This window comes from Emys orbicularis, chromosome 20 (assembly GCF_028017835.1).
Source record: "Emys orbicularis isolate rEmyOrb1 chromosome 20, rEmyOrb1.hap1, whole genome shotgun sequence".
NCBI classification, from domain to species: Eukaryota; Metazoa; Chordata; order Testudines; family Emydidae; genus Emys; species Emys orbicularis.
Window position 1 is genome coordinate 16,492,369 of NC_088702.1, and position 23,713 is coordinate 16,516,081.

At 45.3% G+C, this 23,713-nt stretch overlaps 1 protein-coding gene and 1 non-coding gene across 5 annotated transcripts; one reads left to right on the forward strand and one right to left on the reverse strand.

The window, feature by feature from the left end:
• The first annotated feature begins 1,012 nt into the window (after window positions 1-1,012).
• Window positions 1,013-18,725, forward strand: LOC135892778 (5'-deoxynucleotidase HDDC2-like). Of its 4 annotated transcripts, none has more exons than XM_065420572.1 (6): window positions 1,013-1,084; window positions 3,168-3,289; window positions 7,745-7,847; window positions 9,606-9,674; window positions 16,807-16,945; window positions 18,574-18,725. In XM_065420572.1, the coding sequence occupies exons 1-6, from the start codon at window positions 1,013-1,015 to the stop codon at window positions 18,669-18,671; spliced, it is 603 nt and encodes a 200-aa protein (XP_065276644.1). In that variant the 3' UTR covers window positions 18,672-18,725. The 4 variants fall into 4 exon arrangements, with proteins under 4 accessions (XP_065276644.1, XP_065276648.1, XP_065276645.1 ...); XM_065420573.1 differs by lacking the exon at window positions 1,013-1,084 and adding an exon at window positions 1,321-1,567 and having other exon boundaries at window positions 3,165-3,289; XM_065420575.1 differs by lacking the exon at window positions 1,013-1,084 and adding an exon at window positions 1,321-1,567.
• Window positions 18,726-22,239: 3,514 nt separating this feature from the next.
• On the reverse strand, window positions 22,240-22,435 carry LOC135892855 (U2 spliceosomal RNA). Its single transcript, XR_010562310.1, has one exon. It is a non-coding gene; the product is annotated as a U2 spliceosomal RNA (small nuclear RNA).
• Between the last annotated feature and the right edge of the window lie 1,278 nt (window positions 22,436-23,713).

Sequence of the window (23,713 nt, forward strand, 5' to 3'; positions counted from 1 at the left end):
CACTAGATCCCACTCCCCTCCCAGAGCTGGGAGAGAACCCAGGAGTCCTGACTCCAGTTTAGGCTTCCTCTAACCATCAGACTCCACTGTTTCTTCACAGCTCTGCAGAATGTGGTCATTTGATTTGAGTGAAATGTTATGAGAGGTGTACAGCAACCTTCCTTGGGGATGGCTCGATGGGCGCTGAGGTGCAGCCACCTCTGGGGCAGGGCATCTGGGGAGCAGCCACACATAACGCCGCACCAGGCCAGGCTGGGTTGTTGGTGAACCGTTTCTGCAAAAGGAGCCGGGGATTACCTGACACTGTGAGGCACACGGCTCGGGGGCTTCTCCAGCTTTGGCTCTGGGTCTGGAACTCAAAGGAGTAGGCGCCCCCGTCTCTGAGCGCCAGCGGGTTGAGGCGCAGGGTGCAGTTGTGCTGCAGGTCGCCCAGGAACTGGGCGTGCTTGACCTTGTCATAGCCCTGCCCCGCTGCTGTGGTGAGCTGCACAATTCTCTCCTTGTCCCGGCTCCAGGTCACGGCTCTGAGGAGCTGCCCCTCGGGGTAGGTGTGGGAGCATGAGCCTGCCAGAGGAGAACCCCCTAGAGGTTCCCGGGTGCCCTCGGGCACATCACTCAGTCTCTCTGGGCCTCAGTTCTCCTGTCCGGGAAATGGGGCTGGCGGCGCTTCCTTGGGATCAGCCAGCTGGTCTGTGTTGCCGCCAGACACCGCTGATCTGCATAACCCCGCCCACTGACGTGTGACGCCTCCCGTCGGTGTCCACTGCTCTCCCTGCCTGCAACAGACGCTGTGTGCCACGTGCTGCCGGTGTCGTTACACCCGGCGGGTGCTTGAGCTCGCCCGGGACAAAGCGGAAGGGGAGGGGCTCGGTCCCCCCCCCGTGCAGCGCGGGAGGCGGTGACTAGCTCGGGGCGAGCGGGGAGGCGGGTCCCGGCAGCAGCTGCAGCCCCGTGCGAGGCGGACTCCGCGAGCCCCGCTGCTTCTTCCTCGGCCCGTTCCGCCGGCAGCCCCATGGCCGCGGCCCCGCTGGCCGGCGCCGCCGGGAGCCTGCTGCAGTTCCTGAGGCTGGTGGGGCAGCTCAAGGTGACGGCGCTCAGGCCGGGGCAGGGGGAGGCCCTGACCAGAGGGAGGGAAGTCCAGGGCCCGGAGACCCGGGGGTTTAACTCAGCCACCCGCGCTCGGGATGGAAACCAAGCCCTGCGAGACTCGCTGCCCGCCCGGCCTCGCCAAGTGCCCGCCGGGTCAGTGTGCTCGGCACGGGGCTTAATCCGCCGGTAGCCATGCCCGGGCCAGGCTCCAGACTGCCCCGCGAGCGGGTGCTGGGTATCATCGCCTCCCCTTCGCTGCCCGGGGGGAGCGGAACTGACTTGCCCCAAGGCCACAAAAGCGAGTCGGAGGCAGAGCTGGGGCTAGGATCGGGAGCTCTGGGTTCCCAGGCTTGTGCTCAGTTAACCAAAGCCTGGTGCCTGGTTTCCTGGTCAGTTAATAGACCCCTGCGAGGAATTTGCTGCAGGATCACACTTGAGTCCACATCCCTTTCTCCATCGACTCCCATTTAAAATGTCGGTAGGTGGGTCTTTTCTAGCGCTCTTGAGCTAAATGTCAGTGCAAGTCTCTGGGTAAGAAAATGAAATCAGTCTGTGATCTGTTAGAGAACATTCTGCTTGAGAACCCCACTGCTGCTGTATCTCATTTTGTATGTTAGTTTGTTAGCTTCCAGGGAAGGCTGAGTGCAGCAGCCCATGTCGTCTTTTCCTGCAGGAGTTTGTGTGCTTGAGCCTGCCTGAAGCATATGCTGCTCCTAGGTTTCCTTGACTCGTTTGTGTTGCCTGCACCACTGGTCTTGTGACACCTCAGGGGGTTATAGGACTACAGCCTGGATCCAAGTCCCTATAGATAGCTACACACATGCAAAAAGAACAGGAGTACTTGTGGCACCTTAGAGACTAACCAATTTATTAGAGCATAAGCTTTCGTGGGCTACAACCCAAGAAGTGGGTTGTAGCCCACGAAAGCTTATGCTCTAATAAATTGGTTAGTCTCTAAGGTGCCACAAGTACTCCTGTTCTTTTTGCGGATACAGACTAACACGGCTGCTACTCTGAAACCTACACACATGCAATATATTTTTCTCTGGACTTCGCTTTAACTACCATGACGTATTAAAATATGAGATCAATTGAAAAATTCTTTAGTCCCAGCTTTAACGTTTTTAGCCCAACCCAAAGATTTTTGCTCCCAGTATAGAACAGAGTGGTCCTGGCAAAAACCATTTGAAGCAGAAACACGTGCAGGTTGGCAGACAGCTGAGGGATGGAAGGCTGATCCAAAAAGTGTCATTGACTGAGCATGGGGCTTACCTCAGAAGCTCTTGAATCTAAGGCTACGTCTACACTACGGGGGGAGGGAGGGAGGGATCGATTTCAGATACGCAAATTCAGCTACGGGAATAGCGTAGCTGAATTCGACGTATCTGATCCGACTTACCCGCTGTGAGGACGGCGGCAAATCGACCGCTGCAGCTCCCCCGTCGACGGCGCTTACTCCTACCTGTGCTGGTGGAGTACGCGCTTCGATTCGGGGATTGAATATCGAGTCCCAACGAGAAGCGATAAATCGATCCCCGAGAGATCGATTTCTACCCGCCGATCCGGGCGGGTAGTGAAGACAAACCCTAATTCTAGTTCCTCTGAACAAGTAATTTAACTGTACGTAGTATCAATTTCCACCTCTGTAAAATGGGGATAATACAAATTACACCTACATTGCAGAGATGGAGTGAAGTTTAATTACAGTAGTTAATGTGTGACCAATGCTTTGAAGAGGTATAGTGCTATTTAAATGTTGAATATTATTTATTCATACTGAATGCATGTGGTTAATCAAGCTGAAATGGTCTCTGAAAGCTGAAAAGGACAGATTTTCTGGTGGTATGTGCTGTGTGTGTAGTATATTGCAATAGAGTTTTTCACAGGATCAATCGCCTGTACTTTCAAACTAACTCTGGCTTTGTAACATTTATTTTTCACTAACATTGAGGCTTCATTTATGCATGAGAAGGAAATGGTTACCCTTAATGGAACAAATTTCCATTGGTATCTCTTAAGCTAAATTCTTCAGAACGTTTATTCAAATGTTTTATATTGTTAAAACTATCTCCAAGCAGAGAGTACCACGAACAGGCTGGGTGTACAGGAATGTAGAGAAACCAGAGAGTGTATCAGATCATATGTACAGGATGGCAGTCATGGCTTTGGTAACTGAAGATAAACAACTTAATAAAGACAGGTAAGAATACTAATGGTAATGATCAGGCCTGTCTGGAGATTTGGGAACTGAAAACTAATTATTCATTACACCCTGGCAAGGAGTTTTAGAATACAGAGGGGGAATCAAAATTGATATTTTTTCCATTCTTTCACAAGTTGCTATGTGCCTTCTGGAGTTGAAGACTGCGGAGTTGTTTTATTAGCTAAAAGTGGAGGCTTGGACAGGCTGCTAACACAGAATAGTTCCAGCTTGATTTCTCTCTCAAGAGATGTACATAAGAAGGCTGAAGAATCCCGTTCAAAGAGGAGTTTGAAGTGCATGGTGAAGCAAAATCCATATTTTATGTAGTTTTTGACAGAGATTCTATTAACACTTGAGAGAAATAAAAAAATGTAATTAATTTAGCATATAAAGGAAAACATAATTAGCATTGTATCAGCTGTCAAGAGTGGTACAGTATCATATTTGCTTTGTCACCTTTCTGAAGTGATGATAATAGACTTCTGTAACTTGGAACTCATCTTTTCTAATGAAGCTTCAGGAAGTATAAACCACTTTAAATCATGTTACTGACACTGACTCCTGCACTGCCCACCAGAATGGTCCATTGGCCTAGCAGAGAACATGCATGGCTCCTTTTTCAATGGATAACTCAGAAACACAGGGCCTGATTGTCTACTGCCTTATACCTTGTGTAGTTATTGACATCAGTGAGAAGTGAGTGTGAAAAGGTTATAAAACAATAGCATCAGAATGGTAGCATTTTAGACTTGCTTTGCACAGGTGTCAATAAATTTGAGGTGCAAGGCACTGTAGAATCAGGCCCAGAGAGTTGACTGACATGGCAGAAGTTCCATAGCTAATTTGTGGCAGAGGTGGAACAGATTCTTGATTTCCTCCTACGGGCTGGGGGAGACCCAACAGGTGCAGAGGAGCACACACTTTGGACAGAGGCATCCCTTAGGAGATGCTCTGTTAACGGGGACACTCTACATCCTAGTGAAGAGGAGAGGAGAGGATAGAAGTTGACAAAATACAGATAGGAACTGAAGAGAAACAAAGGGAAAAGTCCCATTCATCTCCACATGGAGGCAGACAACTACATACTGACAAATTTTATAAGTGCTTGTATACAAATTCTAGAAGTCTAAATACTAAGATGGGTGTACCTGAATGACTGGTATTAAATGAGGATATGGATATAATAGGCATCACAGAAACTTGCTGGAATGGAATGTGGTAATACCAGGGTACAAAATATATAGGAATGGCAGAGTAGGTCGTGCTGGTGGGAGAGTGACACTATACGTGAAAGAAAGCATAGAGTCAAATATAGTTTAAATGAAAAAAAAAAAAGGTGAATCAAACTATACCATAGAAACTCTATGGATAGAAATTCCATGCTTGAATAACAAGAGTATAGCAGTAGGAATATACTACAGTAAAACCTCAGAGTTACGAGCTGACCAGTCAACCACACACCTCATTGGGAACCAGAAATATGCAATCAGGCAGCAGCAGAGATCAGAAAAAAAAACCCACCCAAATACAGTACAGTACTGTGTTAAACATAAATTACAAAAAAAAGGGGGAGGAGGGAAGCAGCATTTTTCTTCTGAAGTAAAGCATCAAAGTTGTATTAAGTCAATATTCAGTTGTAAACTTTTGAAAGAACAATCATGTTTTGTTCAGAGTTGTGAACATTCCTGAGGTGTTCGTAACTATAGGTTCTACCGTGCCGACAACCTGACCAGGGTGGTAATAGTGATTGTGAAATGCTCAGGAAGATTAGAGAGGCTACAAAAACAGAAAATGTAACAATAATGGGGGATTTCAACTATCCCCATATTGATTGGGAACATGTCACCTCAGGATGGGATGCACAGATAAAATTTCTAGACACCAATAATGACTGCTTCTTGGAGCAGCTAGTCCTAGAACCCCCAAGGGGAGAGGCAATTCTTGATTTAGTTCTAAGTGGAGCACAGGATCTGGTCCAAGATGTGCAGTAATAGTGACCATAATGTAATTAAATTTAACAACCTGGGGGGGAGATATACCAAAGAAACCCACCACAGTAGCATTTAACTTCTAAGAGGAGAAGTACACAAAAATGAGGAAGCTACTTACATGGAAATGTAAAGGAACAGTCACAAGAGTGAAATGCCTGCAAGCTGCATAGAAACTTTTAAAAAATTCTCTCAAACTAAATGTATTTTCCTGCCTCTCTTCTCCTGCCCCTCCCAACCCCCAAAAAAGCAAGAGGGCCAAAAAAATTAAAACAAAAAAAGCCACCATGGCTAAACAACAGAGTAAAAGAGGTGGTGAAACCAAAAGACATCTTTTAAAAACTGGAAGTCAAATCCTACTGAGGAAAATAAAAAGGAGCATAAATTCTGGCAAGTCAAATGTAAAAGTATAATTAAGCAGGCCAAAACGAATATAAAGAGCAACTAGCTAAGGATACAAAAACTAATAGCAACATTTTTTTTTAAGTGCATCAAAAGCAGGAAGCCTGCCAATAAGTGGGGCCACTGGATGATTGAGGGTACTAAAGGGCGCTCAGGGAAGAGAAGGCCATTGGGGAGAAGCTAAATTAATTATTTGCTTTGGTCTTCACTGCAGAGGATGTGAGGGAGATTGCCATTCTTTTTAGGTGATAAAATTGAGGACTGTCCCAGATTGAGGTGTCAATAGAGGAGGTTTTGGAACAAACTGATAAATGAAACAGTAATAAGTCACCAGGACCAGAAGGTATTCACCCAAGAGTTCTGAAGAAACTCCAATATGAAATTGCAGAACCACTAACTGTGGTATGTAACCCATCACTTAAATCAACCTCTATACCACATGACTGGAGGATACCCAATATAAATGCTGATTCTTAAAAAAGGTTCCAGAAGTGATCCTGGCAATTACAAGCTGGTAAGCCTAATTTCAGTACCAGGCAAAAGAGATGACGAAGGGGGGGGGTGGGGGTGATAGAGGTCTATAAAACCATGACTTGTGGAGAAAGTGAATAAGGAAGGTTTATTTACTCCTTCACATAACACAAGAACCAGGGAGTCGCCCAATGAAATTAATAGGCAGCAGATTTAAAACAAACATAAAAAAGTACTTCTTTGCACAACTCACACTCAGCCTGTGGAACTCATTGCCAGGGAATGTTTTGAAGGTCAAAAGTATAACTGGGTTCAAAAAAGAATTAGATAAGTTCATGGAGGATAAGTCCATCAATGGCTTTTAGCCAAGATCATCAGGGATGCAACTCCCTAAGCCTCTGACTGCCAGAAGCTGGGACTGGATGCACTTGATAATTGCCCTGTTCTATTATCATGCTCAGCACAGTAGTATCTCAGTGCCTTCAAGTAAGTGCGTTAAGCAACATTACTAACAGCTGTCACATGTTTTTCTTCTCGTTCTTTCCTAGGGGGGAAGTGCCTGCAGTGAAGTGTTTTGTTTTGGAGTTTTTTAAAAATAAAATATACATTTTTTTTCTCCCTCCTCTTCCTCCACCTCCTGGCCCCGCTCCCACTATAGGTATATGCTAGAGAAGGCAAAGTGGGGGAAAAAATGTGCCTTGCATGTAGATCGGAAGGTGGTGAGGTTTGTGATGGTTCTTAGATTCTGGGGGAGTTCATTCCACAGTCTTGGGCAGGACCCTGAGAAGCTCTGTCTTCTGCATGAACAAGCTTCACCCTTATTTCATTGTGCCAGAGGAATGAATGAACTTGAAGCCAACTGAAAAATCAGACTAGTAATACTTACCCACCATTGTAAAGTGCTTCGAGATCTACAGGATGTGGTCAGAGCACAAAGCATCATTGACAGCCACATTTTTTTGGATGAGGTTGCTATGGCACAGAGAGGTTCACTGACTTGGCTGGAAGCCTGTGAGCCCTAGTGCGTTACGTAGATCTGTGTTCTAGTCTTGCAACTTGCACTTAATTTGCTGATTGCTTTGAATGCTTTTTACTGCACTCTGTTAAAGAAGGCTGGGCTGTGCCACCATGAGTTGCTAACTTAGCTACATAATATATGTGTATTTTGTCAGGTGGCATTTTGAATTTGGCAGGGCTCCTTATATCTTTATACTTAGTAAATGCAAACATTATCATCATGTGAGTAGTGTATAATGGATAATGTCCTTAGCTTTTATGCGGTAGGGATTGGTAAATGATATGCTAGGTAACTACACTGTTGTCACTTAGTATCTTTTGCTTCCCCCCCTCCACCCGCACACCTCCCCCAAACAAGGCTTTCTGGTTTTGGATATCTATCCAAATATCTTTTCATACATAACAGTAACTAGAAATTGGGATTCAAATATACTGTGGGATGGAAAATTATTTCACTAATACTGATCTATTATAATATAAGGGGGAGGGAGAGTTTATCAATACTGCTTATTAATAAACAAAGTGTAACTATAAAGTTTATTGGCTAATCATGCAGTGTTTCTCTCCTTATCAGATGTGTACGGCTAGCTCTGGTTCATGATATGGCTGAATGCATTGTTGGAGATATAGCACCTGCAGATAACATCTCCAAAGAGGAGAAACATCAGCGAGAGGAGGTTGGTATGGTTGCAGATGCAGCCTGGTACTCTGTAGAACTTTGTAAAGGCTTTGCACTTTATTTGTAGAGGTGAACAACTAGTTATTGGGGAGACCCTCAAAACAACATAATACAGAACATGAATTTGTGCATGTATGCCACGGAGTAGCACTAAAAAACCCTGCTAATTTGACTTGTCTACATAACACCACAAAGTGCAGGATAATAAAAGGGAAGTTTTTTGAAAGAACCCAAACATCAGCCACCTGCCAAATGAATTGACTGGATTTTCAGTAGTCTGAGATGTTAGTGAAGTTGCTCATGTATGTCCATGCTTATTTTCTGGGGAGTAGAGGCACAGGTCAGAAGAGAGAGGGACAGATAGTTAATACTTGACACATGGCACTAGACCAGTGGTTTTCAAACTTTTTGTATTGTTGACCCCTTTCAAATAGCAAGCCTCTGAGTGTGACTTCCCCTTATAAATTAAAAATGAAGTGGGGGTAACAACCCCCACTTTGAGAACCCCTGCACTGGACACTTCCAAAGTATCATACAAACTTTACCTGTTTATTCTTACAGTACGCCTGTGTGGCAGGTAATCAGTGAGCCTGACAAACAAATGCAACTGTCTGAGTACATAGTCTTTGGCTTTAATGATGGCCACAAACATATCCATTAATCACAGTTTTGTCATTTCTGGCTCTCTGTATTATTTAAAGCTAAAAGGGAAAAGTTTCCCTACAATTACAGGTAGAGGGCACCACCTTACTTAACAATCTTTTCCAAGGGATACAAATAAGTTGTTTAAAGAGTCTAAAAGAAAAACAGTCTTACTGTGAATTCTCTGCCACTCTTATGCTTACTGTTTTATTTAGATTTTTTTAAAAAATAATATATATATATATATATATATATATATATATATATATATATATATATATATATATATATATATATATATATATATATATATATATATATATATATATATATATATATATAAAAATTGTTTCCCTAATGCCTGCTGGGAATGTTTCTCCACTAAGGGCCAGACTAAGGGCATTTAGATGCTTAAAGATGCAGGTAGGTGCCTAGTAGGAAAAGGGCCTAGGGAGCTGTCTGCATCTTTAGGACACCAAATACCTATAAAAATCTGGCCCTACGTGCCTGTTGCTCCTCCTGGTCCCATTAAAGCAAACAGGAGTCTTGTCATTGATTTCTTCGGGTGCAGGATTGAGCCCTAAATATTTATACTTCTTAAGTGCTATCTTTGTATAAAATAACACCTTGAGTGGTAAGTTTCGACATAACTGTATATTGGCATAAAACTTGGCCTTGCTTTTATTGTTATTTGTTTCCAATTAGGACCCAAGTATTACTGGGGAAACAGAGTAGGACTAGAATGAAATTGATTAATTGGAACAACATGCAAAGAGGATTCCACTGTTCATACCAATAATTTGGTATTGCATCAAAACAGTATTAAACTGTATCTGGTACCTGGGGTCAGTGGATGGTGCGTCAGATTATTTTCTGCTGCTTGGGGCTAGTCCTCTGCAATTTATTGAGCAGGTCTGGGGTGCAGAAGCTATTCTGTACCCATTGCTTTTATTGTTCCATTAGCAGAGTTAGTACTGTACGTGTGCAGCTGTGGAGAGAGAGATGATTCACTGTTTATACAAAGGTGGTGGTGGACAAATTGTTTTCCAGAAAACAAAGGAAAAGATATTGTACTCAGATAATGGCCAAATGAAAGCAGGAGTCTGTCTTTCAGGCAGCTATGAAACATTTGACCCAGCTGCTATCAGAAGGTCTGAGAAAAGAAATCTATGAACTCTGGGAAGTAAGTATAAATCACTTGATGCATTTATTCCACATTATTGCTGACAACAGGACCAACCAATTGTCTTATTTTCATGGTGTTTGGTGCCTAGTGAAGTTCATAATCTTTATTCTAAAATCTTTAGAGCAAGATGGGTTTGGAATTGTTCTTTGGGGGTACGTTTGTATGGCAGCAACTTTCTGAACTCTTTTTCATAAAGGAAACAAAATAATTCGGTATAATGACCGAAATTGTGCTCTTATACCTGTGTAGCCCCACTGCATTTGAGGGATTGATTTACATAACAGGGTGGGATTTGGCCCAGTATGTGTATTTACCTGGTCAGACAGTGCTGTTCCATAAGCAACATAACCTTAAAAAGGACTATGGTTTTAACTTCGACAGTGTCTTAAATGAGAATTTCAACTAAATGAAATATGAATTGGGAAGTAATACAGTGAAATAATAGGTGGTATTTGAATTAAATTAAAATATGGATTAAATTGAAAAATGACCATGTTGACCTGAAAATATCTTATCTTTATACTAGAGAATCTGTTATACATACAGAGGTGATATGTTAGAATATTGTTGTGACGGGTTGGATCACAGAAACCCCCTTGGGAGCTGCTACCCGATGTGCAAAGACTACCTCTGCTCCTGTTTTCCCTGCCAGCTCAGGACTCCAGCACCCTGTCTTGCTGAGCCAGACACTCCCGTCTGCTCCAACACAGACCCAGGGTCTGAATCACTTGACCCAGAGCTGCAAGTTTACCCGAAAACAGCTCACAGAAGTGTGCTTGTCTTTAGCACTCAGATGCCCAACTCCCAATGGGGTCTAAACCCAGATAAATCCGTTTTACCCTGCATAAAGCTTATGCAGAGTAAACTCATAAATTGTTCGCCCTCTATAACACTGATAGAGAGATATGCACAGTTGTTTGCTCCCCCAGGTATTAATACATACTCTGAGTAAATTACTAAATAAAAAGTGATTTTATTAAATACAGAAAATAGGATTTAAGTGGTTCCAAGTAGTAACAGACAGACCAAAGTAAGTCACCAAGCAAAATAAAATAAAATGCGTAAATCTATGTCTAATCAAGCTAAATACAGATAATCTCATCCTCAGAGATGCTTCAGTAAGTTTTTCTCAGACTGGACACCTTCCAGGCCTGGGCACAATTCTTTCCCCTGGTACAGCTCTTGTTCCAGCTCAGGTGATAGCTAGGGGATTCTTCATGATGGCTCCTCTCTTGTGGGTGGAGACCCCCCCTTCACCCCCCTATGCAAAGTCCAGCTCCAGGATGGAGTTCTGGAGTCACCTGGGCAAGTCACATGCCCCTGCATGACTCAGTCTTTACAGGCCGAAGCCATTGTCCACCTGGTATCTTGCATGTCTCCAGGAAGACTTCTTATGTGGATTGGAGAACATAAGAACATAAGAACATAAGAAAGGCCGTACTGGGTCAGACCAAAGGTCCATCTAGCCCAGTATCTGTCTACCGACAGTGGCCAATGCCAGGTGCCCCAGAGGGAGTGAACCTAACAGGCAATGATCAAGTGATCTCTCTCCTGCCATCCATCTCCATCCTCTGACGAACAGAGGCTAGGGACACCATTCTTACCCATCCTGGCTAATAGCCATTTATGGACTTAGCCACCATGAATTTATCCAGTCCCCTTTTAAACATTGTTATAGTCCTAGCCTTCACAACCTCCTCAGGTAAGGAGTTCCACAAGTTGACTGTGCGCTGCGTGAAGAAGAACTTCCTTTTATTTGTTTTAAACCTGCTGCCTATTAATTTCTTTTGGTGACCCCTAGTTCTTGTATTATGGGAATAAGTAAATAACTTTTCCTTATCCACTTTCTCAACATCACTCATGATTTTATATACCTCTATCATGTCCCCCCTTAGTCTTCTCTTTTCCAAACTGAAGAGTCCTAGCCTCTTTAATCTTTCCTCATATGGGACCCTCTCTAAACCCTTAATCATTTTAGTTGCTCTTTTCTGAACCTTTTCTAGTGCTAGAATATCTTTTTTGAGGTGAGGAGACCACATCTGTACACAGTATTCGAGATGTGGGCGAACCATGGATTTATATAAGGGCAATAATATATTCTCAGTCTTATTCTCTATCCCCTTTTTAATGATTCCTAACATCCTGTTTGCTTTTTTGACCGCCTCTGCACACTGCGTGGACATCTTTAGAGAACTATCCACGATGACGCCAAGATCTTTTTCCTGACTCGTTGTAGCTAAATTAGCCCCCATCGTGTTGTATGTATAGTTGGGGTTATTTTTTCCAATGTGCATTACTTTACATTTATCCACATTAAATTTCATTTGCCATTTTGTTGCCCAATCACTTAGTTTTGTGAGATCTTTTTGAAGTTCTTCACAATCTGCTTTGGTCTTAACTATCTTGAGTAGTTTAGTATCATCTGCAAACTTTGCCACCTCACTGTTTACCCCTTTCTCCAGATCATTTATGAATAAATTGAATAGGATAGGTCCTAGGACTGACCCTTGGGGAACACCACTAGTTACCCCTCTCCATTCTGAGAATTTACCATTAATTCCTACCCTTTGTTCCCTGTCCTTTAACCAGTTCTCAGTCCATGAAAGGACCTTCCCTTTTATCCCATGACAGCTTAATTTACGTAAGAGCCTTTGGTGAGGGACCTTGTCAAAGGCTTTCTGGAAATCTAAGTACACTATGTCCACCGGATCCCCCTTGTCCACATGTTTGTTGACCCCTTCAAAGAACTCTAATAGATTAGTAAGACACCATTTCCCTTTACAGAAACCATGTTGACTATTGCTCAAGAGTTTATGTTTTTCTATGTGTCTGACAATTTTGTTCTTTACTATTGTTTCAACTAATTTGCCCGGTACCGACGTTAGACTTACCGGTCTGTAATTGCCGGGATCACCCCTAGAGCCCTTTTTAAATATTGGCGTTACATTAGCTAACTTCCAGTCATTGGGTACCGAAGCCGATTTAAAGGACAGGTTACAAACCTTAGTTAATAGTTCCGCAACTTCACATTTGAGTTCTTTCAGAACTCTTGGGTGAATGCCATCTGGTCCCGGTGACTTGTTAATGTTGAGTTTATCAATTAATTCCAAAACCTCCTCTAGTGATACTTCAATCTGTGACAGTTCCTCAGATTTGTCACCTACAAAAGCCAGCTCAGGTTTGGGAATCTCCCTAACATCCTCAGCCGTGAAGACTGAAGCAAAGAATCCATTTAGTTTCTCCGCAATGACTTTATCATCTTTAAGCGCTCCTTTTGTATTTTCATCGTCAAGGGGCCCCACTGGTTGTTTAGCAGGCTTCCTGCTTCTGATGTACTTAAAAAACATTTTGTTATTACCTTTGGAGTTTTTGGCTAGCCGTTCCAAGATGCATTGTTCCCCAAGTGTTTCCTGATCAGGTACTTAACCTGGCGAATTCCTTCCTAAAGAAGCTGACCAAATGCCTCACAAAGCTTACTTAGAAACCAAGCAAGCATACAGCCCATATTCTTAACCTCAAGTAGAAAATGATATATATGTACTAATAGGCTGAATAGATATAGTAGACCATAACCTTTACGGAGATATGTTACATGGCACAGGCAGCACAAAACATATTCCAGTTATATCTTACATACATTTATAAACACCCCCCCATAAAGCCTTATGGGGTACGCTGTCACAATTGTGATCTTGCATTAACTGCAAGTCAGGAAACATTAGGCTGCTTTCCCCCAAAAATGTGTGTTGGGGAAAAAAAAAAGCTATTATTTCCCCCAACATATAGTAACTTTCCCTCACCAATTGTCTGCTTTTGTATATTTTATTGTAAGCAGGTAGGTGTGCAGTCCTTGACCTCTGTAACCTGAGGCTGCATTTAATACTGATATTCTTCCGGTTCCACTTGAATTGTATTTAAATAGGTTTCCAGATATTTGAAGATAAATTCTGCCCACAGTTATATCTCCATTGATTTTAATTGGGTTGTATTGGTTTAAGTGACAGCAGAACTGGATTTTCAAAGTTACATTCCAAGGTTAAAATAATGAATCATGGAAAACTATAGTGTATTCATAAAATTAGCCCTTTCCTTTAGCCTTTTTCACTGGAAAACTCCTCTAGCAGACAGGCAGGAAGTCATTATAGAAAGAGTTGAACTATACCATGGGATTTCTCGCATACTTTTTTTTTTTTTTTTTTGGCCTTGGGCTCCTGTCCTGACTTGTACAGGAGCTGATTCCCCATCCCCACCTCACCTAACGACAGCACACATTCGCTTTTTACCTTTCTCATTAAATATCATTTCTCATATGCACATTTTGTAGTTCATATTGTTATTTGTATCATTTATTTTTGTTTCTACCTTCAGGGTAACTTAATCAGCATGGGGTTTCATGCATAGGAGTATCCGTGTACCACACTGAAAATAGACACAAACCCTAGCCTTCACTGCTGCTAAGCAGCTAGTGCTGTTTAAAAAAAAAATCTCTGAAATATTCAATCAAAAATCTACTGTTCTACAAAGGCAATACCATTGACGTCAGTGTTCCCTATGGGAAGTGAGAATGAATTAGCACAGGTTTGAGCTGGGGATAGGGTGGACAGGGGTTGTGGAAGATCCTCCCACAGCTCTGACAGTACAGCTGGTTCCTGACTTGTGACATCCTCATTAGCTTGGTCCTTGAGCCGACTGTCACTTGTTTCCATTTGTGCCAACCGGCTGGATGGTTTTGAAGTGTGAAGAAAGAGGTAGCAGAAGGAGACCACCAAAGCTGTTTTCACTTTGTCAACTAATTTAGGACGTGAATATAACTCACTGGAGGCAAATGAGGACATTAGCACACTGAGTTACTTCCCTCTTTCCCCACTAGTTTTAATTTTTAATGTGTACAACTACAATAGTCATAATTTAAGTCAATAGCTACTATTCTATGTTGTCTGAGAAACCAATTACTTCCTGTTAGAAGTATAGGGAAATTCAAATACTCGCGTGGAGACACTGTACATGTAATTACAATATGGTACAGTGCTTCATTAGAGTAAACTGACCTGCAATGTGAGCAGCCCCCATTGTACTATGTGCATGAGGAGGCAAGTATAAAATTATTCTCAATTGATCAATGTTACCCATGATTAATATATTGCACTGAGACAGACATTTCTGAGCAAGAAGACACCATGATAAAGTTATCATTTATGATACTGCCAAACAAAAACGTGAAGTTTACTGACAGAATGGATAAAACGCAGAATATGAAAATAATAGGATTAAATAGATTCACGAAAATGAGAGGCAGTGTTGAACAGCATTTTAAATATAAATGTGAATTGAAGAAAAGCCCTAGACTTAAAAAATAAAAATAAAAAAAAATAAAAAGTGGGGTGGGGGATATAAAAATGTTAAAATGAAGACTTCAAATCAACTGATAATTAAAGCTGAATTGAAATTTCAAAATGTAATTTGAATTCAAATTGATTCTTACACTAGTATTTCACTGCTGTCAAAATCCAGATCCCCGATTTTGGAACCTAGAGCAAAGAACATAATAAATGAGCAGAATATGTCACACATCCAGTTAAGCGTGACAAGTTCATTATCTGAACACAACTGTGCTGGAATTACAAATTAGGATCTTGCCATTAGGCATGACAGCTCCACTATTGTCTGGTTAGAGGCAGGAGGTAATGTATATTAATCAGTGTTCATGCTTCCCACATCCTGGGAACTAGAAGTTCTGTTTTAAGGGCTGTAAGTTCCAACGGTAGCCCAGTTTCCTCTTTGTTTGTTTCACGGCCCTGCCCAAATAGGCACCTGTTCTCTGGTCAGTAGGTGAAATTCTGCTTTCACTTGTGCACAGCTCTCCTCAAAATCAGTGGGAGTTGTTGCATGCAACTGAGAGGGGGAGGAAATAGCAAGGAAATCAAAGGACTTAAAAGGAAAAAAATAGGAAGAGATACAAAGACATTAGCAGCTCAGACAGATTAAGCTAAAATGATCAAGAAGGAATGACAGATTTAAAAAATACCTTTTGAGAACAATGACAAATACAAGTAGCTGGATAACAAAATGGAGGAACTAGAACCACTGGTGCAGGAAGTGGACCCATATATTATAAGGATAACAGAAACCTGATGAAATCGTAGTAATGACAGGAGTACAGTTATTGAAGAGTATTTGCTGTTCAGGAAAGACAGAAGTAGAGGTGGTGGAGTGTAATGATGAGGTAGACTGTAAAGAAATTAAAAGTGATGGAATGGATAAAAGGGTCTGTTTGGGTCAAAATCACTGGGGAAGAAGGCTCCTCTGGGCTAGTGCTTAGGATATCTTACAGACCCTCAAGATCTGATTTGTCTATGGATAGAGATCTCTAATGTTTTAATGAAATAAATACTACTGGAAGTCTTATAATTGTGGGAGACTTTATTTCCCAGCAATAGCTTGTAGGGCAAGTGCTACTGATAATGGTAGGGCCCAGATTTTCCTGCATGTGATAGCTGACAGATTTCTTCACCAGATAGTCACTGAACCAACAAGAGGTGATGCCATTTTAGATTCAACCTCCTAGAAGAACTGGTTGTAGGGGATAATCTTGGTCTAAGTGATCCTGAGCTAATTCAATTTAAACTAAATGGAAGGATAAACAAAAATAGGTCTGCAACTAGGGTCCCTGATTTCAAAAGGGCAAACTTCAAAAAATTAAGGGCACTAGTTAGGGAAGTGGACTGGACTGAAGAACTCAAGGATCTGAAAGTGGAGGAGGCATGGAATTACATTGTCAAAGTTCCAGAAGCCCTCTGAAGCCTGCAGCCCAAGGATTTTTAATGAATCTAAATTCTGGGGTTTCTTTATATGAGCTCAGATTCAGCAAAGCATTGCAGCATGTGAATAATAATATCCCTACTTAGTAAAGCACACAAACGTGTTAAGTCTCGTGGAACTTAAGCATGTGCTGAAATGTTTTGTTGAATCAGAGCCTTAAAAAGACATGAGGTCTACTGTACTCTTGAATATCTGTGATACAGATGAAGAAATGCGAAGTGTAAAAAAGGGCTTTTAGTTCTGGCACTGTATGTTCCAGCATTTGTGCCAGCATAGTGAATCAAATCTCTCTAATTGCACATCTGCTCAGGAATATGAACACCAGTCTACAGCAGAAGCCAGATTTGTAAAAGAGCTGGATCAGTGTGAGATGATACTCCAAGCATCTGAGTATGAAGAGTTGGAAAAAATGCCTGGAAGACTGCAGGACTTTTATGATTCAACTTCAGGTATGAAATTTGATTTTTGTAAACGAGAGAGAGGAGTCTGTGAATCCCAGTGGGGCATGATTCTTGGATTTAAAGTGGCAGTTAGCTGCTTATGTCATTTTTGTTAATCTAGCCCTGAGTCTCCTTTAAAGCACTGTCAGTGTAAAGAGGCCTGAAAGTGGGGATAAACTACATATACACATTTAAAGTCTCTTTACATTGTAAGAGCAGTGTAAAATAGTCTAAATGAGAATCAAGCCTAATGAACAGGTTGCTTCAGATGTGCTTGTATTGTGTTCGGTTCCCTTCTATAGTGTTTACTATTGTTCATTTTACTTAATCTCTGCAGGATAAGGGAAAATAGATACTTGTATATACAGAGTTTAACACTAATGAAGGGCTATGTTCAAAAAGAGAGAGAACTCAACGTGTTTTGAAAAATAAGAACACAAGAATAAAAGAACCGGCACTATATAGTTAGACACAGTGTCAGTGGAAAGACTTCAGTGGACAGTGGGTCGGTATATAGAGGAGAACATCAGACTGAAATATCTGAAAGTGTAAGTGGTAACTATATCCCTAGCTGCGATTTTACTAGTGTTCCTACTTCCAAACTCAGTGTTGTGAAACTGGAGATGCTACCCCTCACCAGCTATATCAGTGAACCTTCAGCTTGATCTGGTGTTTGAAATAGATTCTTATAGTCAAATATTCTGCCCAATCATCAGGCAAGCTTTAATTTAAGCTTTTGCTGCCAAGCCTTTATCCAATGATTTAATTTTTTCTCCTGCCAGGGAAGCTTCAGAAAGGCTATATGCAGTGAGTTTTCTTGGCAACTGGCCTGCATAACATACTATGAAACATGCCTGTTAACTTTTACACCTCATTATGGCTCCAGTTCAGAAAAGAAATCATGTACTTATGCCCATCATGATTCATAGGATCTAGGGCAAGAAGGGTAACATTACCCCTGGTAGTTGTTCCAGTGATTGATTACCCTCTGTGTTAATAAATTATGCCTTATTACTAATCTGACTTTGTCTAGCTTAAACTTCTAACCACTGGATCTTGTTATACCATTTGCTGCTAGACTGAGGAGCCCATTGTCAAGTATTTGTTCTCTATATCGGTACTTACAGATGACCAAGTCACCCCTTAACCTTCTCTTTGTTCAGCTAAACAGATTGAGCTCCTTGAATCTCACTATAAGGCATGTTTTCCAAACCGTCAATCATTGCTGTGGGTTTTTGCTCAACCTTTTCCAGCTCTTCTTGAACTGTGAGCACCAGTTCCAAATCCAGAGTATAAAATGGAATTAATGCCCATTACATCCCCCTGCAGTCAAACATGAACCTTAAGTTTAAATACCATCCTGAATCAGGATCCATAGCATGAATTTTTAATATTTAGACTCTTCCTCCCTCCAAATAGTATATGGAACAGATACACTCTAGATGAACAGTTGCTCTTCTTTGTAGCTATAGTTATTCCTGAAACATCACAGCTAGTGTTCACAATTAAAGGGAGAACATATGTACTAATGGTTTCTTTTGTGATAGAATATGTAACAGATTATACTGTTGCTCCAGGCACAAATTATTATAAAGGGAAATAAGAGCATGATAATGAATTTTCTTTTTGTTTTACAGGAAAATTTAATCACCCAGAAGTCGTCCAACTTGTGTCTTCCATTAATATAGAAAGAAATAAAAAAATAGCTGCTACAGCAAGTGAGCCATGTGCTTGATTAATTTTAAAACTTCTGTAGCTAAAATAAAATATTTATTTTGCTGCTACAGCATCACTAATTTTTCAGGAGTGTTTTTTCTTTCCATTAGGGTTAGGGTCAGGGAGAGTAGTTGACACCGACGAAAGGCGTCACACGTGGCGGGGTTCCTCGGGCCGCACAGGCAGCGGCAGCCAGGGCACGGGGCAGGGGTCCCCCGGTGGCATGGGTGGTGGTGGGGGCTGTGGAGGAGCCCCCTCGTGTGGGTAGGTGCTGGGGCTCAGTGGGGCACTTACCCGGCATCAGGAGCAGCAGCTGGACAACGGGGGGTCTCCCAGGCGGCTGGGACCCGAGGAGGCAGTCCCCCGGCGGGGGGAGCAGCAGCTGGGCGGCAGCAGGGGCACGGGGGGCAGGCGATCAGTCCGCGATGCTCCCTGCGGTAGGCGCGTGGTGGGGAAGGCTCCCCGCTGCTGGCCATCGGTGCGGGGCTTCCCTGGCGGCAGGAGCGCGGCGGGACAGACTCCCGGTGGCTGCAGCCGCTGGTGGTCGGACGGAGAGTCTTCGGGCTGCAGGACCTCGGCGGGGCGACCCCTCGGTGGTTGGAGAGCGGGGTGGATGTTCCTCCTCTCCGTGATGTCCCGGCAGGCTGGTCTCGGGATGTAGGAGCTTTTTGTGGCAGCATCTCCAGAGGGGTCCTTTCCACTTTCGCCCTTTCCTCTGCAGCTGCTGGTTCGCCGCGGCTCTGAGACCCCAGGGGTCTTCCTTGAGACAGCGGTCTGAGGAGCTCTCACGGGAGGACCGGGGACAACAGCCGGGAGCCTGTGCAGAGCGACGCCCAGGAGCCTGTGATGTGCTGGGGCAGCAGTCTGCGTTTTGGGCTGTGTTTTACAGCCAGCAGGATGCATCCCATTAGCTCTTTTTTAAAGTGGCAGATATAGTGCATCAAGGTAATAGCTTATCATATGGAATAAATGAAGATTAAATTGATAAGAACAGGTTTAATTTTATTAGTTGATCTTAGCTCAAAGAGCCGAGAAGCAATACCTTGCCTCGGAACAGCGCGCTCCCCTCGCGCTCCCATTGCTTTCGATATCACCAGGACCTGCTTTCATACCTTCGTAGCTACGTGCCAATCGCTGCCCCGAAGTGACTCCGATACACTCACTCAAAGCACCAACTCTCCACTCCGAATTCTGCTCCCACACAGAGAATTCTCTCCGCCCGCTTCCTTGGGATCAGCCAGCTGGTCTGTGTTGCCGCCAGACACCGCTGATCTGCATAACCCCGCCCACTGACGTGTGACGCCTCCCGTCGGTGTCAACTATCACTGCCTGCAACAGACGCTGTGTGCCACGTGCTGCCGGAGCCCCGCTCTCGGAACCAGCCCGTCGGGGCGCGTCCCTCCGCCACTGATCCAGCCCCCGGGCCCGCACCGTCCCTGCCCTGCGCTCCCCCCAGCTGCTGCGCTCAGCGCAGGGAGCCGGGCAGCGAGAGCCGGGCTGTGTATCAAGGGGAGTTTTCTGGGGGCGGGGGGTGTGCAGGGGCGATGGAATTTCCGGTCCCTAAAAATGGGGGTGGGGGGGCCACCAGCGCCAGAACGTGGCCGCCCCCCTTCCTCCGAGCCCCCTCTCTCACGCTTCGCCTTCAGCTGCAGGCCCCGCCCTCACACCGCCCCTTCTCCTGAGTTCCCCCCCTTGCGCTTCACTTTCTCCCCGATCCCCCGCCCTCACGGCGCCTCTTCCCCCGAATCCCCGCCCCCGCACCGCCCCTTTTCCCGATTCCCCAATCCCGCACCGCCTCTTCCCCCGAGTTCCCGCCCTTGTGCTTCCCCTTCTTCCTGAAAGCCTGGCCCTGCCCCGACCCTTCCCCCAAGGCCCCGTCCCCATACCAGCCCTTCCCCCAAGACTCCGCCCCCACCCCTTTCCCCCAATCCCCCGCCCTCACTCGCCCGTTCCCCCAATCCCTGCTCCCGGATTGCCCCTCCCCTCTAGGGCTCGCCTCTGCACCGCCCCTTCCCCCAAGGCCCCGCCCCCGCACCAGACCTTTCCCCAAGACTCCGCCCTCGCGCCGCCTCTTTCCCGAGTCCCCACGGCCACGCTGCCGTTCCTCCGAGTCCCCGCCCCCGCGCTGCCCCCGCCCTCTAATCCCCACCCCTACACCGCCACTTTCCATGAAGCCCCGCCCTTGCCCCGCCCCTTCTCCCCGAGCTTCCACCCCAGCGCCGCCTCTTCCCCGAGTCGGAGTCCCCACCACCACGCTGCCCCTTCCCCCCGGGTCCCCGCCCTCGCACCGCCCCTTCCCCCCAGGCCCCGGCCTCACACCGCCCCTTCTCCCCAGGACCCTGCCCCCGCGCCGCTTCTTCCTCCGAGCCCCCTCTCTCATGCTTCGCCTTCAGCTGCAGGCCCCGCCCTCGCTCCGCCCATTCCCCCTAATCCCCGTCCCCGCATCGCCCCTTCCCCGATGCCCCGCCCTCACACCGCCCTTCCCTCCTAGTCCCCGCCCTCACGCCTTCCCCGAATCTCCGCTCCCACGTTGCCCCTCCCATTCCTCCAAGGCCCCGCCCTCACACCGCCCCTTCTCGAGTTCCCCACTTTGCGCTTCACTTTCTCCCCAATCCCCCGCCCTCACACCGCCTCTTCCCCCGAATCCCCAATCCCGCACCGCCTCTTCCCCCGGAGACACCATCCGGGAGGTGAACTCAGGGGAAGAGGCGTCTTCGGGGGTCTGTCGTTATTGGGAAGATGCAGGGGCTTGAACTAGATGACCTCCTCCGGTCCCTTCCAACCCGGATATTCTATGATTCTAAGTAACACTGTAGGAAGAGGATTTATCCTTGTCCACTTAAATATTCATGACAGCTTATAAGCAGCATAATACATAAAACATTATTGAGGCATGCAAATTACACAAATACTGCATTTGAAACTGCCTGCTTGTTTTAGGGAGATAACTAATTTCTTACCCTGAGTACAGAGACAAATACAATTGCAAAGGATTGTTGCTTGGGCTGCACTGATTCAGAATTATGGTTCCCATAATGGAAGAGGCACATCTTTTTAACAGGGTCACCACGGAACCCCATTCCTTAGTGTGCAAGCCATCGTTATTGGGAAGTCCTTCGCTGGCAACATTTGCAGCGTTGACTCACAGTTCTCTTCTAAGGGCTTGATCTTGTTTTACTGAAGTCAGTGGGAGTTTTACCACTTGTTTTGCTTGGATCTGGACAGGTTCCGTACTGGAGCTCCGGGAACAGTCCTCTCTCCTCCATGTGATCTCATCCTGCTCCCTGCATGACAACGGGAATATTTTCACAAGGGGAAAGGAATGGAACAATTCTCTCTTGTGGGGACACCGCTGAGAGACACTGACCCAAAGCCCACACTTCCGTAACGCGTGAGAACCAGCCTCTTCAAAATTTTATAAAACAACAGTAGAGTAGAAATGAAAAAAGCAGCTGCCAAAGTGGGTAGACCCCCATCAGAAAAAAAAAACAGACAAAGCGAGAGAAAACACAGCTGAACGTTATGTGCACCGATATAGCATAACGTTTTTTTCTTCTGTTTTTTGAACCAGCACGATCTCCCCCAGGGGGAGGCGCACCGTACCCGGCAGTACTGCAATACCAGGTTGATGCATGGAGTGGATGGAGCAAGCTCCTATTCCATCTCCCTGTTCCAAAAATGCGTTTAATATAAAGTTCTCACATCGAGAACATATCAGATATTAAACTGATAAGAACAGATATAACTTAGAGAATTTTTTCACTTCAAGGTCCCAGAAACAAAGGCAAGGTTTTCATCTCGAGACCAAAAGACCAAAACATCAAGACACTTGATCACGGCCTTGGACAGACTAAGAGACTACCTACACTTGACCAGAGCTCAAAGAGCCGGGAAGCGATACCTTTTTTCAGAACAGCGCGCTCCCCTTGCGCTCCCATTGCTTTCGATATCACCAGGACCTGCTTTCATACCTTCGTAGCTAAGTGGCAATCGCCGCCCCGAAGTGACTCCGATACAGTCACTCAAAGCACCAACTCTCCACACCGAATTCTGCTCCCACACAGAGAATTCTCTCCGCCCGCTTCCTTGGGATCAGCCAGCTGGTCTGTGTTGCCGCCAGACACCGCTGATCTGCATAACCCCGCCCACTGACGTGTGACGCCTCCCGTCGGGGTCAACTACTCTCGCTGCCTGCAACAGACGCTGTGTGCCACCTGCTGCCGGAGCCCCGCTCTCGGAACCAGCCCGTCGGGGCGCGTCCCTCCGCCACTGATCCAGCCCCCGGGCCCGCACCGTCCCTGCCCTGCGCTCCCCCCAGCGGCTGCGCTCAGCGCAGGGAGCCGGGCAGCGAGAGCCGGGCTGTGTATCAAGGGGAGTTTTCTGGGGGCGGGGAGTGTGCAGGAGCGATGGAATTTCCGGTCCCTAAAAATGGGGGTGCGGGGGACACCAGCGCCGGAACGTGGCCGCCCCCCCATCGAGAACATATCAGATATTAAACTGATAAGAACAGATATAACTTAGAGAATTTTTTCACTTCAAGGTCCCAGAAACAAAGGCAAGGTTTTAATCTCGAGACCAAAAGACCAAAAACATCAAGACACTTGATCACGGCCTTGGATAGACCAAGAGACTACCTACACTTGATCTTAGCTCAAAGAGCCGAGAAGCGATACCTTGCCTCGGAACAGCACGCTCCCCTCGCGCTCCCATTGCTTTCGATATCACCAGGACCTGCTTTCATACCTTCCTAGCTAAATGGAAATCGCTGCCCCGAGCCCGCAAGCTCGAAAAGTACGCCCCCCTGGCTGACACCCTGCGGACAAAGGGCTACGAGGTGCACACCGACGCTCTGCTCATTTGGGCCCTGGGTGCCTGGGACCCATGTAACGAACGCGTGCTGAGGACCTGTGGGGTGGGCCGTCATTACGCGCGGCTCATGAGATGCCTAATGGTCTTGGACACTATTCGTTGGTCTCGAGACATTTACACAGAGCACATCACCGGCCACCGCCAATACCGAGAGTGAGCCGGGGAGACCTCGTGCTGCCGCAAGGGGGAAGA

Excerpts from the sequence above, each read along its gene's own strand:
- LOC135892778 (XM_065420572.1), top strand. The coding sequence starts at position 1,013 with ATGGCCGCGGCCCCGCTGGCCGGCGCCGCCGGGAGCCTGCTGCAGTTC. Across the intron at positions 1,085-3,167 it reads GGCTGGTGGGGCAGCTCAAG|AGAGTACCACGAACAGGCTG; the intron begins GTGACGGCGCTC and ends ATCTCCAAGCAG. Across the intron at positions 9,675-16,806 it reads AAATCTATGAACTCTGGGAA|GAATATGAACACCAGTCTAC; the intron begins GTAAGTATAAAT and ends ACATCTGCTCAG.